Source organism: Numenius arquata, chromosome 3, assembly GCF_964106895.1.
Source record: "Numenius arquata chromosome 3, bNumArq3.hap1.1, whole genome shotgun sequence".
In the NCBI taxonomy this organism is placed as follows: Eukaryota; Metazoa; Chordata; class Aves; order Charadriiformes; family Scolopacidae; genus Numenius; species Numenius arquata.
In genome coordinates this window covers 65,350,522-65,368,687 of record NC_133578.1, presented here as the reverse complement: position 1 = coordinate 65,368,687, position 18,166 = coordinate 65,350,522, and the positions used below count along the sequence as shown (strand labels likewise).

General features: G+C 43.9%; 1 protein-coding gene across 1 annotated transcript; it reads left to right on the top strand.

Moving 5' to 3' along the window:
- The first annotated feature begins 1,146 nt into the window (after nucleotides 1-1,146).
- ANXA13 (annexin A13) lies at nucleotides 1,147-16,049 on the top strand. The gene is made up of 11 exons (XM_074145985.1): nucleotides 1,147-1,275; nucleotides 4,316-4,394; nucleotides 6,655-6,749; nucleotides 8,675-8,845; nucleotides 9,494-9,527; nucleotides 9,609-9,688; nucleotides 11,425-11,493; nucleotides 11,714-11,815; nucleotides 13,747-13,822; nucleotides 14,648-14,760; nucleotides 15,930-16,049. Exons 1-11 carry the CDS (start codon nucleotides 1,147-1,149, stop codon nucleotides 16,047-16,049), a joined length of 1,068 nt encoding a protein of 355 aa, XP_074002086.1.
- The last annotated feature ends 2,117 nt before the right edge of the window (nucleotides 16,050-18,166 follow it).

Sequence of the window (18,166 nt, the reverse complement as noted above, 5' to 3'; positions counted from 1 at the left end):
ATAAATAAATCTGTGGCAATTTTAGCCAAAGCTACAAGGGAAAATGGTTGTTGTCTAAAAATATGTATGAGTGAGGCAAAAACTGTTCAAGATAAGGAACACTGTTGGCAGAAAGAACAAGTGGACATAGGCCATGAATACAGCTAGGCTGGAAGTAGAAAGAGGGTTTCTTACCAGCAGAACTTTGGTTACACTAATAAATACAGAAGTATTGGAGAGAAATGTAGAAAAAAAATGAAGTAACTGAGTAGGCAGTGCTGGACAAATTTATGAGAGCAAGTTCCCTTACATCTTATGTCCAGCTGCAAAATTTGTATGCAATCTCTCCGCCTGATATTTCACACTCCACATCGTGCTGTCACCAAAATTGCTATAACGTTTGTAAATCATTAACTACTCAAATCTAATCCAAGGCCTTAACTCTAAACCAAAAACTATATTAAAGTGACTCTGCCCATATTTTTAAAAGAATACCTACAAGTTACAAATGGTATTAAACAAATTTATTTTGCCATTTATCCCTTGCAAGAAAATCTACCTGTCGAAATCTGCAGGGTAGGAAGCAGTGCAGTTCTGAAGCAGCCCTCCCTCTCCTGCATAGGAAGGCTGCGTCATTGGGCAAGAACAAGGCTGGGACCCAGCAGGTAGTGAATTTTAACCAGGGCTTTATAGATGACTCAGGAGTTGGCCTTGATACCACTTACCCAGGGTATCAGATTTCCTATCTATAAAGCTGATGCTAGTATTACACACAGTACTATAAGAATGCTATCTCCCAGACGCATCATTTAATGTTTTACAGTGATTTATTTGAAGATGACGGCTTTAGCAGAGCTGACTCAATAGGTTCCTCTGGTGCTTTAAAACAAACGTGTCCTGAACGTCATTAAGAAACAGGCCGTCCTTTCCTTCCACATTGAAAAGAAATATGTTCCTTTATTTAGATCTTTATCATTCCTCATAAATCCACAACGTTATTTCAGTTGCTGGTGCTATCATTTTGCTACCTGTTGCAACTGTGCTGCACATAAACACAACAGCTACAGCGACAAGTTGCATGTAGGAGTTAGGGAATCACTAAAGCCTGAGCATAGCTGACCAGCCATTGAGGCATGAGAGAGGAAACCACTCTCCCAAAGTCCTGGAATGCCGTTACCATTGGACCAATGGGAACTGCGGAGGCAGCAGCGTTGCGATGACAAGGGTGATACCCACAGCCGAGCACTGCTGGTGGATAAAGCAAAGCAAAGTACAAACCAGCTCCTTGCCTTTGAGGTTTGTGTAGGTGTTTCTGTCCAGGCTGAATGACTGAAAACTGGGAGGGAATGCCAGACAAAGCCTTTTTCCTCTCATTTCTGCCCCAGGTCAGGAGGAAGTGAATGTGGAGCAACAGTTCTCAACTCATATTGCTGGACTGAATTTGGGGATCTATGAATTAGAATAGCACTTGGATACTACGAAGTAGACACATCTATGCATTTGATATGTTAGCACTTTTATCTGTATTTTGTGCTCCAGAATTGTCCCTTTTTTGCTGATTTTTTCAGCTGTTTCTCTGGTCCTAACCTTCACAAACAAATGCTTTCTAATCAACTCTAGAATAACTTCAGTACTGGCTACCTAACACAGACAGCAGGATCAACCGTGTGAGTGGCATGAACATCATCTGAAAAGCATGCTAATGCTACACAGCCAAAATAATGATATCTGAATGTCACCACCATTTACTCCATTCAGATATTGTACCCTGTTCCTACAAACAGCTGCTTTCCACAGCAGAAGGGCAGGGATGCTGTCTGTCCAGCTTACAGTGTCCCTTGGGTGCATGATACCGGTGCAAGAAGTAACTAGGAGTGCATTACCCAACGATACAAAGATATGCTAAAGTATGGACTGAAGTGTTCAAAACACTTGGAATGTTAAACTTGGTATTGTGAAGAGGGGAAAACTGTGCTGGGACCGCACAGTGCGGTGTGTGGGGCACGCTCACTCAAATGGGCAGCAGAGCATCCTCCTGAAGGCTACCCCGTGATGCTCATTGACTCCGCCACGTGTCGAGAAGCGCCCAGACCACACTCCTTGTGTCAACAACCGTGTGCCTGTATGACTCCAGCAGAGGCCTGTTGTGCCTCTGCATGGCTGTGCATGTGGCATTTGCATCCTGGGGCTGTATATCCAGAACAGGCTCTGGTTGTATTGTGGGATCCCGTTATTCTGTTCCCTCAAATTCATCACTCACTGAGTGTATTGCAGAGAACAAAGGTGAATTTTATTCTCACAAGAATGGAAATGAGGGTGTAGCAATCAGAAGAGAAGAAAGAAATTAGAGCTGCTTAATTTTCAAGCATCTTGTGCAAAAAGGTATCTTTTGTATATGATTCCATCAAAGGAGAAGCACGTACACCCTATCGTAATAGAAAAATGTGAATGCAATTCATTTTGGATGAAGATGGTGATCAGTGTATCTTGTGCTTTTTCCTTTCCTTTTTGACAAAATTCCTGAGAAATTTGAACACCATTAAATAAAATCCTCCTCTAGAAAATATTAATTACTTATATACGTCTATTTCCACCTTATTTGAAAGATTCAGAGAAGCCTATGTGTGTCAGGTCATACAGTAGGATGCACATTTACAAGCAACACTTGTGATAATGGTGTGGCAATTAAAGTTTTAGCTTGTGCTGTAGAGACTGAGAGAAATTATTGCATTGCTATTGTACCTTAGTAATTGCTATTGTTGTAAAAATAACTTTCCATTTCAGTGAGATGGCTGCACTACTATTAGCAGTGAATTGTATCCTGGCTGCTAACTGCATTAGAACAAACAGGTACCTACATGGTCTTTGGTCTGTCGCAAAAGTACATTGGTAAAGCAGGGTAGGGACTGGATTTGGGGTTTCTTCTTGAGATAAACCCCTTTGTCTTTTGATAGAGGACTCCTTTATCCAGAGCTGTAGCTCTTCTACCAGAGCTGGTAGATCACAGCATGAAACTTTTGAAGAATACCAACAAACATGCTTCCAGGCTATATCTATACTAGTAAATAAACCTGTCCTCTGGCCAGGTGGGTACGTGGCAGAGCATGGCCCACAGCCGTATGGCTAAATTCTGTTTATCCCACAAGCAGAATGATCTTGCGCCTAATATCTTTCAGGAATCGTCCCTGCTCTGTGCTGTCCCCAAAGATAAGGAAGCTAATCAGCCATTTAGCCTATTGTGCTCTTCAGCAGGATGGTGGCATTTTCAGAAAGACTTAAAAGCAGAGTGCCGTGCCCTGGGGTGTCATAACCCTTAATTTAGTGGAGAGCAGAGTGCCATGCCCTGGAGCATCGTAACCCTTAATTAACAATGGTGATGCCAGTCCTTGGCAGCTCTGCAAAGCAAGCAGCCTCATCCACATGTTGCTATTTGAATGGAAATGCCAAAGCACTTGCAGGGCCCACTTAGACACCCCAAGACCGTGGTGTGCATATAGTTCTACTTGATTTAGGAGCTTAGAACCTATTTTGCAGTATTATTTTAGAGCTTAGGCGCTTACAATATCCGATTCATGATACTACAGGGGTTGAAAACGCTGCTGCCCTCCTGGTCTCAGATACTTCTACCCCTGCCTGAGAAACAGAATAGAGGGTGTACCAGTGTTTCAGCCCTTGTGATTCACAGCTTGTCAGAACAGCAGGAACAGGCATGGTTTTTTGTTTACATTGATATGTCAGGCTGTAAACTGCTGCTGTGGCTGTGGACTTTTCCCTCGATAGATTTAGCTCAAGGTAACCTGTACTATTTTCCAAAATAAAAAAACCACCAGCTTTATCACATTATATACCTCCAATTATCTTGTTTGCATGAATGCATCAACGCAAGAAAGGTTGGCAGGACCGGTTTTTATTCAGCTGATTGGGATTGTAAACTCCTAGTACTTAACAAACATACTGCAGAGATGGGGCCTGGCTCTGTAGACGTCTGATAAGGCATTTATATTGGCCTGTTGTTAAAGTGGTACTCACAAATAATATTTGATCTGGCATGAAAATGCTTAGTATGAAGTTATTACCTTTAAATCATTTGAGTAAGCCCAAACTGGCAGAATAAAGTTGTATAGGATCAGCACTGTGTGTCACATGGTGACAGCTATTTGTGGATCCATTCTAGGAGCCCTAGCCATAGATACAGTATTTCAGCAAAGCCCAGCATGAACTTCACAATTTGGATGGTTCAAACAAAGATTGAGCAATTACCTGGCCCAAACTGCTGTCATTCAGACAGACTAATGTGAGATTGTTTCCCATGTGTCTGTTGTGCCTGTTTTCCCAGTCAACCAATAAACGCCATCATCACGGGTTTGATGCAGACCGAGATGCCAAGAAAATACACAGCGCCTGCAAAGGAGCAGGTAAGAAAGCTCTTTCTTTTTATACAAAGGGCAACTCAATATTATAAAGAGCCTATACATAAACTTAGGGCAAAACAACTGTTCCAACCAGTTTCAGGTAATCTTTATGCTTTCTGTCACTTACTGACTCAAAGAACATGCACACCCGTGAAGTTTTATGTGATTAAGATAAATGGGAAGGGAAGCCAGATTGTTCCTCAAAGACTGGTAAGATCTAGTTTGTTAATTGCTTAGCTCCAGGGGACTGGGATAAACATGATATTTGCTCCCTGTGGTAGGAACGTCAAGCTGTCAAGGCTGATACAACAGTCATGAGGTCCAGCTACTCAAGTTGGGTTAAGGTCATGGTTATATGTCGTTTCCCAGGCCTTCAAGGACCAGTAAAAAACATCACCACTCCATATGCTCATCAGAGCCCACTGCAGTTCCATCACCTGTATGGAATATGCAGTGATCTCAATCTGCATCAGTGGTTTTTAACCGAAAATACTGGCTCCCACCATCTTCTAAGGCAATTTGAAGTGAGCTGGCTGACTGTGCACTGCTGTGAGTGAGGAATGCACAGTGTTCATGGGATTCTCAGGTCCCTGGAGGTGGCAATGTCCAGCAGAGGAAGAACAGCCAGGCAGCATACCAGAGCAATAAGTTATTCATTCACTCCAGGCATTTGCATAGTAAACATGTATTTAAGCATTTCTTCTTGGTATAGCACTGACATTCAGAATCAGCTAGTTACGTGCTGAATTTTAGGAACTACTCCTGTGCTACCAGCTGAACCCCCTCAAGACAGTTCCCCAGAGGACTCTGCTACTGAGAGTTTAACCCCACATTGTCAGATAGGAGTCCTTTTCCTTCCAAATTTGGACCATGCCTTCTGCCTCGGTTCTAAGCAGGAAGAAGATGTCCTAAACTTGTCCTGCATGTGCCTGGTGGTGACATGCAGGGATGAAAATGCATCAGCTGCTGCTGAATGCCAGTATCATTTGTATTTTTATCTCTTCCACTGGTAGCTTCTTGGAAACCCTTGTTGATCCCTGCTCCCTCTTGGGAGGTTCTCAGGCTCTTGCCTGAGATGAGGCATCTGAGAGCCCAGTAGGTGGATGCAACAGATGGAAGAGCACAAGGAGAGCATGGGGCAGTGTCCACCAGCATGACGTGCACGCATCAGCACACCTGGCATGTGGCCTGATGCCTTTTCTTTGCCATCTAAACCCTTTATATACTATGGGTAGTTTGGCAGGGTCGTAGGTCTCTCCTGAAACACATTCTCCGTTTCAATCCTTGTCTTGAAGAAATAACGCCTGAGGCAAGCTGCTGGCCCTCAGGTGGAAGTGCCCCAGGACACGTGTTAATGCAATAGCTGATCTATTGTGTCTTTTGGGCATCCAAGTAACATCACTGCAATCCCATCCCTTTAGGCAGACACATAACGAACGCCTTCCAGCAGCTTTGTTTAGTGCAAACATCTGTTTATACGGCTGAGGGCAAGAAAAGTACAAGAACAAGGTCATTGCCTTTAGTAAGCTGCTTCCATCCACCGCATAAGTTACAGCTCAAAGCTGCCCTGGGGCTTTCTGCTGGGGGGACACTGCGTGCTCAGCTCCCCTGCGGGTTCCTGGGGGATGCAGCTGCTGCGATGCACATCACCAGGGCACCCCATGCTCCCGCTTCACTCTCACTTATTTTTGCCAAGCAAAACAGCATCAGCAGAGACTCAGACCACGAAGGCTGGTTCCTGCTCCTCTTCCTGACTCCATTTAATGCAGAGCACAACCCATTTTGTACAGGCTGTACAGTCAGGCTCTGGGTTAATGGCGCTGATTTAATCACATCTTCACCTGCCCCGTCTTCTCACCCCATGCCGTTCATTCTGTTGTGCCGGCACAAGCACTTGTGCGCTTAATGAGCTGGATCCTTTGCCTGGTCCCTCAGGGCTACTCAAACAAGCACGTGCATGTCAGCCTACAGGCACTGGCATAACCCTGATTTTAGGAGCAGCGTCCAACATTCTCAAACAGAAGACTCAATTTCCCTGATAAAATATAAGCAGCACGAGATGGTGAACTTTATTTTATGTTCTGAGCATTGTAGCTGACTACAGTTAAACATATCCTCAAAAGAATCTTAGATGCTACAAATCCTAAAGTTGGCACCAGTGGGGATATATGTATAGCAGTTTTTTTCTCTTTAGAGATCGTGTTTTCTTTCCTCGGCATTACATTCCTGATTAAATAATTCCCATGCGCAACTTCTTTTTCAGGAACCGATGAAAAGAAAATTATTGAAGTCTTGTCAAGTCGAACAGCGGAGCAGAGACAACAAATAAAACAGAAGTACAAGGCTCTGTATAGCAAGGTACTTCAAAATAAATGGCCTCTCTGTTTCATCCTGCATGCATGCTAGAAACATAGCCTACAGGCTCTGCTTTTGAAAATACTAAGGGCACAGTGGATTTAAGGAGGACACCAGTTAGTTTCAGATTCAGCAATTTATTTTATCTTCTAAAATACCAATTATATTTCTAATCTTAGGCTTCACAGTCTTCTTGAAATCAGCCTTAACCAGATCAGAGCATTTTAATCAAAGTTGGGAGAGCTAGAAAATTATTCATAACTGAAGCAAAAGATGTTTCAGCCAGTGTTATCTTCAGCACATTCAGAAAAAGGAATTAATGTAAAAGGGAAATTTTAAGTCAGAATCCCTCTCAGACCAGATGCAAATTCAGAGGAACTATTTGATCTTACATCATTACATTTTTGTTGAGTTTAACAGATGTAGTATTGATTTCTTCCAGTGATGAAGCAGAATACACGTTGTAAAACTGAGAATTCTCACTGGGCACTTGATTTCTGGAGGAGGAAAGGTAGACTGCCTTAATGATTTTATGTGTAAGAAAAATAGTTTCCAAGAAGAAAAATAAAGCTTCTAATATATTATTTAGGTAAACAGCTGAATCCTGCAGAGCTTATTATTATATTGGTATTTTCTTAAGGTCTCCTTGCTCATTAGTCATTAGTCAATGTTAATAAGACAGGCAGCACTGAACCTGAAAGCTTTCTATATAGAATCATGTAGAATAGTTTGGGTTGGAAGGGACCTTAAAAACCATCTAGTCCAACCCCCTGCAATGAGCAGGGACATCTTCAACTAGATCAGGTTGCTCAGAGCCCCATCCAAACGGGCCTTGAATGTTCCCAGGGATAGAGGATCTACCACCTCTCTGGGCAACCTGTGCCAGTGTCTCACCACCCTCAGTATGTAACAGTTACAGCAAGCATGATAAAGATTTTGGTTACATATTGGTTACTATAGATTTACTTCCATATAATAAAAACAGGCATTAGAAATGAGCAAATGCCGTGAGACATGCCAGTTACATCAGCATGGAGCAACCCTTCTCGCCTGCCGGGGCAGCCTAAATTTCTTGGGAAGGAGACGCAAATTGTACCGTTTCTTGTTCCTGCTGCTCGAGAAAGCAAAGTTCATGGTGCACGCGTTGAAACTGCTCCAACAGCGATGTCAGCCTCTGACTTTATTTGATTGAGTGTTCACTTGTGATTGTGTAAGAGGGTATTTAAGAACAATAGACGTTGAGTTGGGCTCCTCGATTTTTGTTCTGAACTTGTTAAGTACTTCCCGTACTACAGGAAACATTGACTGCGGATAGAGTTCCAAATAATTCATCAGTAGGCATCCTTCTCAGCGTGCATACACGAGCTAGTTCTTCTCTGGGGCCTTATTAAATTTTGAATTAAGTAGATCATTAGTAGAAGGTTGATTTTTTTTTTATTTTTGGGGGAAAAAATGCTGATTGCTTGACACCAAAGCACTTTGTAGAAATGTGTTCCTTTTTCCAATAAGTCAATTTTAACTGAGACTGGAAGAGACATTTAATAAGTTTGATCCCTTCTGTTGCAGCTCTTTTGAAGCAGAAAGTTTCTGCCTTGTGTTTCAGAGTAAACTCTCCTGTTAGGCTTTTAAAAACACTAGACTGCATTTATTCAAACAAGTAAGAGTCAAAACTGGACTGATATTGGCTGGTATTTGAAGATGGATGATGGATTAAGAGAATTTTTGAATATTTCATTCAATATGAAACAAAAAATTTTAGGGAATTTATTCTGCAAAAAAAGAAGTCCATGCATTTAAAGCCTTTTTTATGGTTTTGTCCCTTTTTGGTCCAGAATAAGCTTTGAAATCATGAAATTCTCTGGAACAAATAAACCCCCCCTCTGATCCCAGCTCAGCTTTTGCACTGACTCTTCTGACTGTCCCTGCAGGATATGGAAGACGACCTGAAGGGAGATCTGAGTGGGAATTTCGAAAAGGCTGTGCTGGCTCTGCTGGACCTGCCCTGTGAGTATGAGGCCCGAGAGCTTCAGAAGGCAATGAAGGGCGCTGGGACGGATGAGTCGCTGCTGATCGAGATTCTCTGCACACGAAACAATAAGGTTAGGACACCCTGGTAGTTTTTATTTGTGACTTCCCCAACATAGCAGGGCAAAGAGCTCACCAAGAGCATCCCCTGGGGAGGAGGAGGAGGGATCGGACCAGCCTCCACGGCTGAAATGCCTGTTGTCAGTATGGCTGAGGCTGAAACTTTTGCAAGAGTTAATTGCAGTATGGTTCAAATTCCTTCCTTGGTCCTACTTGCATCTCCAGTGGGTGGCACAGAAGCAACACTAATGACAAAAGGAAGCCCCAGGTGCCTGTTTAAGGGTGGCTTTGGCTCTGCTCTGACTGTTCAGAGGTGGCTCCCGCCAGGTTCGGGAATGCGATCCTCTTCAAAAAGCCCTTCAGCTTATGCCTAAATGCATGTGAAAGCAGAGGGACACCTGCACGAGTCAGGCTTCCACTGAGATGTGTCCTGAACTGGGCTGGGTTTGTGCCGTGTCCCTGTGCCCTGAGCAGGGAGTGGGAATTCAGCTTCTCCTCCCTCCACACCTGCTACACCTCAAGCAACATGGGCATGGTACTGACTTGCTGGCGGTTTTTTTGCTTATTTATTTATTTATTAAATGTATTTATTTATATTTATTTGTAAACAATTTTCCATATTTATTAATTTGGATATTTATTTATTTGATTTATTTGCCTAGGAAATTGTAAACATAAAGGAGGCATACAAACGGCGTAAGTAGTTTTGTCTTTCAAACACACACATTTAACGCTTTTATCACTGGGTGAACCCTCACAGATTTTTTTTCTCCACAGTCTTTGATAGGGATCTAGAGTCTGATGTTAAAAGTGACACAAGTGGCTCTCTACAGAAGATATTAGTCACTGTGCTAGAGGTAAGGCTGGGGGCTTTCCTCTTATGCATATACCTCATAGAGATATTTCCTTTTCTCTATCCTGTCTATCCTGGATAATCATAATAAGTATTAGCTTAATAATTAGTAATTATTATGTATAATGCAATAATGAGGTATTTATAGTAAGCAAAGGGCATTCTTCAGGATAAGACTCTTCTTTAGATTTTAAATATAGCTAAAGAAGTTACATAACATCAGAAATAATTTTATAATTTCCAATAGTTTGAAGAAAACAGCCTTGGTTTATTATCATTTATACCAGGGTAATGGCTAGAATACCCATTTAAGGTCATGGCTACATTATGCTGAATTCTGCCCAAAACCAGCAAAATCCAATTTCCACCTCAAATTCCATCTGAGGAATTTAAAATTCAGATAGATACAGAACAAGTGAAAAAGAGATTGCTGTTATGTTAGTTGTCCATTCACCAAAAAAAGCATATTTTCCATTAGAACACACTTTATTTTAAACCACCTACATGAAATAAAGAAAAAAATTAATATCTCCATAAAGACATAGGATAACTAAGAAGAGTAAGAATCACATCTAGAAATGCAACATGGTGGCCAAGCCCTGAGAAACGAAAAGATTCATTAAATAGACGAAGCTTTAAAGATCTAACAGTCACATCGCTAAATACACCACAGTTAGATTCCCATTCTGGAGAGCATTGGTACAGCTCTCTTCAGCCTCTTGGAGTGTATTTTCAGGAGTGAAAATAATTTTTCGTAGTTATTCAGATCTTTTTCATAGATTAGTCCTTCATAATTTCTACCAGTAATTAGAGTGTTAGTGAATGCTCAGAGTGTATGTGTTAATCAGGAAAATATTTTGCAGTTATCAGGGCATATCCAACACCATGAAAACTTCACTGCAGGTATTGGGAACCTTTTTGCAGCAGCTGGATGATGGATACACGAGCTGCTTTCTTTCCTAAGAAACCTTGCGGTTTGTAAAAAACCCAGGGTACTGTACGTAGCCAGCAGCTCAGCCCTCCAGGAGTGAAACTAAAGGCCGTGGTGGGGTGGTCCTGCCCCCGCTCGGTCTGTGCATCTCAGCCCCATTCCCACCCCAATGCCTGCCCGCACATGCTGACACTTCCCACCATGGAAAAATACCTGCAAAACCCAGCACAAACCAGAACAAAAGAATGACCCAGGTGGGAAGGGAACCTCGAGCTCTTCTAGTCTGGCCCTCCTCAAAGCAAGGCTAACTCCAAACCCAGCCCAGGTTTTCTTCTGATTTTTTTTTTGTCTGCTCAGACACGTGCTGGCTGGGAGAGGGAATGGAAGCACCCATGGGATAGCAAGGACACTGGGGACGAGGGGGACCATCTACAGGGCAGCATCTACAGACTACAGTCTACTGCTGTGCAGCTACTAAGCCCAGATAGTCCCCTCTTGCTCCAGAGGTGTCAGAGTTGCAATCTCATTAGGGTCCCAGCACACAGCAAATAGAGCTGGGAGAGAAGCCCTAGCATTCAGGCTTCACCTCAAAACTCAGGAAAATCAGGGGCTGCGGTTAACATGAACAGACCGTTCAAAGCTGTACCACCAAGTCCCACTGTGCCTCGTTACTATGCATTTGTCAGCAGATGGCAGCAAAACTATAACCAAAATATTTGTGGGGGCCACAGGCTTACAATCTTCACTTCCACTACGAAATGTCCCCAGCACTTCATCAGGTTTCTTTATTGCCATGTCCTTTCCTGTAGGCAACCCGAGATGAGACCCAACAGGTCAATGCAGAGCTCGCTGAGCAAGATGCCACAGATCTGTATAAAGTAAGTGCAATTGTGGAAAAATCCCCATTTCCCCTGTGCTGCACAGCAAGGGCTGCCTCAGGGGTGACTAAACACACTGAGTACGGGGGCAATGGCAGTGTAAGGACATCATCTGAGGGGGGGCACAGTCTGGAGCTTGGTGGATCAAGGGCTCTGGCTGACTTTTTGTCTCTACTGTGAATAAACAAGTTCTTCAAAAAAATAACATGTAATCTTTCAGGCAGGAGAAGGCCGGTGGGGAACAGAGGAGCTGGCTTTCAATGTGGTCTTAGCAAAGAGAAGCTACAGTCAGCTGAGAGCTACTTTTCAAGCTTACGAAAAGGTGAGTTATTCTCTTCTGCGATGTGAGTTGTGTAGGGCCTGACATGTAATTTGCAGACCCTACAAGTACATGTAGAGCAGGCAATCCTTTCCTTGCCATTTTAAAACTTCTTGAATGCTTTAAGAATCTTGGGAAACATTTTTATACAACTGGATGCTGATCTTATGGAAATAGGGACTAAAAGCTGTATCTTTTCCTGGTGAAGAACCTATTCCTCTCCATAACCTACACAACATCCAGCCAAATAAATGTTGTGATGTCGTTTCCTTCCCTCAGCTGCACCATGGTGGGTGTCCCCACTTCTGCAGGAGGACCAGCAAAGGGACAGGTTCACAAACTCCTGCCCTGAAGCAGGGTTTTGCTTTTCTGGTCTTTCCTTCTCCTTCTCCAAAGCAGAGCCTGGCAAGGTCTCTCCTCCTCATCCCCCTGCTTCACATGCTGGTATTGGCTGGGCAGAGGCACATCTCCAGCCTCTTCCTCTCTGCCCACACTGGGCAGACGGCCTGTGCAGGTACTTTGCTTCACTCTCCTCTGCCTCCAAACATGAGGCAAAGTAGGCAGCAGGATCCCAGCTGTTTGGTACTTCTCCCTGTGTCACTCACCAGGGACATTTTGCTCATGCCTGGGCCTGGAGCTGACCTCCATTGAGACCTCTCGCTTGGAAATGACCTGAGACAGTCAAAGCAATGGGAGATCCAAGATCCTTCTCCTGACAGTGAGGCGGAAGCTTATCAGAGACACTTATTCCCAGGAGAGGGTCCCCACTCCAGCCTCTGGCTCATAGTCCTGAACTTCCCTAGGATGACTCCGAGTTCATCAGAGAACTGTAGCCCTAGGCACTGAAGAGGAAAAAAACTCCAGTCAAGGCCATATTTCAGTGTCAGCACAATCAGGAACCCCTAGTTGGAAAAATGTTTGCAGATTAATCCAAGTTTTGGCTTGCTGCTGGCAGGAGAACAAAACCAGTCACTAACGGATACTCTCTCCCTCGGAGTGGCCCAAACCCTGGGGGTTCAGTTAAGTGCTCCGGTAGCCAAGCTACCTTGGCTTTTTGATTCCTAAAGCCAAGCAGATCAGGTTGCCCAAACCGATCCACCACATCCTGCCTGGCTGCATTTGAAGTAGAAATGGGCCAAGATTAGACCCATGCAAACATTAGTCCTTTTCTGCATTTGGAAAGATAAATGGGCCGAGATCTAAAACAGGTTGAGAGTTTGCAGAACTTAAGCCCAAATCCTCAGAAGGGATCCCTTCCCGCCTTGTACCCCTGGTCTCCCAGCTTTGACCTAAAAGACCACTAGAGTCTTGAACCATGCGGGGCCATCCTGAGAGGCAAAACAGAGCAAAGTAAAAGGCTTTGAGGATCACAAAGTTCACAAAAGTCAGGATAAACTCGGGTTTGAAGTGACAGTCTGTTTTTCCCCTTTCTTAGAGAATAATACAAAAACTTGGGAACAACTGCAGTGCTTGTAAACTTTCCCTGGGAAGCCAAAGACAATAAGTAACAAAACTTCATAGAGCTGGTAAAGCTCCAAAAATTATCTTATTTGTGTGGGAGCCATCCAGAGCCTTTGACAGAGGGGTCAGAGGAAGCTCGAACAGTTTCTTCTGATGAGGGGTCACTCAAGAAGACGCTACAGCTTCTTTGTTCTAGACACCCTCCAATTCATGCGATTGCTTGATTTAGGTTGTCCATCTCTTAACCATTGTGCCTTACCTGGCTGCATAGACCTTCTTATCTTGGTGCCAGTGGTTCTGTGAGCACTTCAGAGGAGAACTTCATTTGCCCTTGAATTACTCCTTTGGAAAGGCTCTAAAGGATCTGAATTGGCTTTTTGCCCTTGGATCCTAAGTCTGATGCTGGTTTTATGGCAGTGGGGTGACATGTACAGACAGTGGCTCTGATGGCTCCTTTTTTGTTGTCCTTGTAGGTGTGTGGGAAGGACATAGAAGAATCCATTAAAAGTGAAACATCTGGAGACCTGGAGAAGGCTTATCTCACTCTTGGTAAAAAAAAAAAAAAAGTGTCAAGAGCTTTCTTTTCTGGTTCTCGCCTTCATCTGACATTGGTTATTGGGGATCTGTGTACAGCCTGGTGATGGACATCATGACAGCCCTAAACTGAGCTGACATAATTGCCAGGAGAATAAGAGACAGTTTTCAGTGATTTGGACCCCTTGGTTTTAGAAATAAAACTTGGTAGACACAGCTGCTCTCCAAACAGCCAAATTATTTGCCCTCTAACACAGGGTGGCCACCTCCAAGTTGCCCCTGAGGCCATGGCTGCTGATAACTTCCAGTGGATGCCTGAGCATCATCAGAAGTGTGTTAGCCAGCCACCACAGAAATGCACAGGGCCCTTGACAGCAATTTAGCACTGGGATGACCGTGACCAGTGTTTAAGCCTGTGCCCTGGCTCTTGTTATCTTACTGGTATTGCTGTTATCCGTCTGGATCTTGCCCCTGTGAGCTGCGGAGTGAGCAGCTACCCCAGGAATGGATGGGCAAGAGGAAGTCCAGAGGGGCAAATGCTTGTTCTCATTAATTTCATTTTCATTGTGGAACGGCAGAGTACTCAGTGCTGATCATTTCACTGTGTAACATGCTTTCCCCGTGGAGAAATGTACGTCCCCATTCAGACTCCAAGACTTCTCCTTGCATACTGATAGGGGACCAGACACAGAATGAAAGCCCTACCAGCTCATATGTCTGTCTGAGCATAAACCCTAGAGAGTTTCCTTTATTTCTTCCTTATTTATTTCCTTCTCACTGAAGATGTATCATGAAGTGTAAATTTACAAGTATAATGAAGCCTTTTACTGTTTTCTCTAGTCAGCTGTGCCAAAGACTGCCCAGGTTACTTTGCGACCCTTCTGCACAAGTCAATGAAAGGAGCCGGGACTGATGAAGAGACCTTGATTCGCATCCTTGTGACCAGGGCCGAGGTAGGGTACCCTGCGACCTGTAATACCTCACATCAGCTCTGGCAGAAATACAAATGTAGAGGGTATGGAGGGAGTTCTGGCAGGTCACGTGCTCAGTCAGCCCATTTCAGCCCAATGACATCAGTGGTCACACTCTGCTTTTGTACCCGGGCAACTCTAATTTTGATTCTGCATCTATTTCAGTTTTCAGAAGAACTAAACCAGAAAGCACGCAGGCAATTTCAAGTGGAGTCAACTGTACCTGGTTAAAACTAGCCCATGGGGAGGCTTGGCCCCAATAAGATGTTGAAAGTAAATCCCTCGTTAAGTAATGATAAAGCAGCAGTTCCCAAATTGAGAATTGCTTATAAACATATGTTGCCAATTCTCTCTGATTCCAGCTGGGAAAAACAGATGGGGAGGAGGGAAGAAAAATAAAGATCCAAAGGAGATAATTGTAATTTTAAAAAGCACAAAACTGCACAAGACATTTGAGATCTTAAACACAGTCTTTAAGTCTTCCTTCCTTGTAAGCTGCGTAGGTTGTAACCACAGGGATGTTTCAGTCTTGACATAGAGGAGAAGTCGTTCACAGGGACAAGGAGAGCACGTTTCTCAATGACCGGCAGGGTGAGAAATTAGTCTTCAGGGCAGTCTCTCTGTTAAGGCACAGTCCAATCGTGATAACATTTAAAACCCCAGTGAGAAAGATCAGAATCCTGCCATTTCACAGGAGATCTTGAGACAAGGCATTCAATTCTCCCCCCCTGTGGTAACCAGAAAATTACTTTTGTGGGTGGAACAAAACTCTCTTTTAGCCATACTCCTTGAGGTGCCTTTTTCCCTGCTTGCCACCACGGAGTGGCCTCAGGAGCTGGCAGTGACCTGTGCGAGATTGCCCAGTACCAAGGCATGGCTCCACTGAGCACTGGGCAGAGATGCCCCCGGCCGCCCCAGCATGGCTCTCCACACAGACCCTCTTTGTAGCTAGTGTGCCCTCACCACACCTTCTGACATGACCTTAAGTTAATCTGAAAGTCCTCCAAGGTTTTTAGGCCTCTTCCTTTCTCCCCTCCTCCTCCCACCGGCTGCGGTGGACCTTGGATCAGACCCCAGGGGTCCTGTAGGAGCAGGGCATATTACTCAAAGCACATCCCACTCTTCTAAAGAGGCTCTTGGTGTCTCCTCAGAGCGACCTGCCAGCAATAAAGGAGAAGTTCCAGCAAATGTACAAGAAGTCATTAGCTGAAGCTGTCCGGTCTGATACCTCTGGGGACTTCAGAAAGTTGCTGCTGGCTCTTTTGCACTAAAAAGCCATCAAGAATGAAGATGCATGCTGAGCAGCCACCTCTTGATTAGTTTCCAAAATAGCATCCAAAAAAATGTGGCATTAGCACAAAGAAAAAAATCCAATTTATTTTCTTTCCAGCTGGGAAATGTGTTGCCAAGTAATGCTGGACGTGAGGTTTATGTTATGGCTATCTCGCCAAATGTCCTTAAGAAATAAAAGCATGTTTAAAAAAACGAAATCTAAATTGACCTCTTTGTGTTTGCATATGTGGAGGAATCTTCTGTCATTGTTTCCTCTGGGTAGATTTTCTGTCTTTCTCTCATTCTGAAAATTATCCCTGTTCTTTGCCCAATTTGACGGGTGCCATGTCATGCCGTTACAGTCCTGCCAAGAGAAAATGGATAGTAATTTCTTCTCAGCCCATTATCACAGCTCTTTAAACAACCTGAGGGCTGTGAATTAATGATTTAAGTCAGGCCCTGATTAAAATCCTGCTATCAGTATGGGAGGTCGGAGTGGTTTCCCTGTCTGTGAGTTGCCCTCTCAGCATAGTCACCTCCTAAGTTATTCCATGAAGGAGATAAGGACTTGCAGGCCCCCTTGGCATCACCTCCTGGGATACGGTGCAGGAGCGCAGCTGGGGAAGAGACGGGGCTTCATGAGATGGATCTGTCAGGCAGGGAAATGCCATTCCCACAGAGGCAGATGTGGGCCTCAGGACAGCTACATGGTCTCCACCCTTGGAGGTTTCCAAGACCTGGCTGGATAAAACCTGGAGCAACCTGGTCTGATCTCGTGGCCCACCCTGCTTTGTGCAGGAGGTTGAACTAGAGACTGCTGGAGGTCCCTTCCTCCTTGAACTACCCTAAAATCCTATAATCATATAACAGAAGATGTAGATGAAAAGTAACATGACAGAGCCTGACAAATAAGGAAGGGAAGAGAGTCTGGGTGAAGAAGATGAGCTTGTGAGCATTTCTCTGTGTCTTGCCCCTTCTGAGTGTATCACTCTGCAAGCGGAAGGGTCTTTTAGACCTAGACCCTCTGAGGTGAGATGGCTGACGGCATCTAATCCTCAGCAAAAATACTATTTCTGAAGCACTGGGTCTATTTCTCCCAGCTTGCATCAATGTCACAGCACTAGTAGCTGGACACCTAGTTATAGTCTGTAAAGATGGGGCAAAATAAACAGGAGATGGGAAGGATGGAGGGCTTTTAAGAAGGATAATCTGTGTGTCACGCAGGTGTGACAGGATGTTCCAGCATTTCAGAGGCCTGATCCTCCTTTGGCAACATTTTTAGCAACCTAAAAATATCAGAGGCAGATACTGAACCTGAAATTAACCATCTGATTCCGGATTTGCCTTTATCAAAGGCATTTTAATGTTCAGATCCAGAAAGAGAGGAGCAGTGCAGGATCTGCATATCTTCTTGTTGCTGTTGCCATGGGGCTCTTGTAACCAGAGACTACAGAAAGGATAGATGAATAATCTACTTAGGTGTCCGGTGTTCCTGGTGATACTTTATCCTCCAGAGGTCATACTGTATGTTCAGTCCAAGATAAGCCGGCCAGTCCCCATTCTCAAAGGATGCAGTTTGAAGAAAAAGCCAGCGGGTGTCTGAAATGCACATGAAGGAGCTGGTTTAGGCAAAGGATTTGTTTTAAAATATTCCAACAAGAGTGCCCAAAGCTATATGAGTGGCTTCTGTGAAACCTCTAGAAACTCAGCACACTTTAAACCTTCATTTAATGTGAAGCGCATAACTTTGGCAGCCAAATTTATTTTTGCCTGAAGACTGTTTTAATTAACGCTAGTAGGTCATTCTGACTAAAGAAGGAAGAGTACAATTGCTTTCATCTTAATCTTTCACTCTTTAATTAGAGATTGGCCTGAAACCATGCCAGAATCCCACACATCTTCACACCCACACATACTGGGCCAAAGCCATTATTGAATTACATGCTCTATCTCCCTATCTGTGCACAATACATACAGTGGTGGCAGTGACACTTGTGAAGTTGCTCTGTGTCTCCAATGCTGTCAGAGTAAAACTTGTCCCTATGCCTGTATAACAAAAGTTTAGGTCAGGGGTTCAAAATTCAAGTCCAGATTTCAAGAAAAGTGTTTACAGATG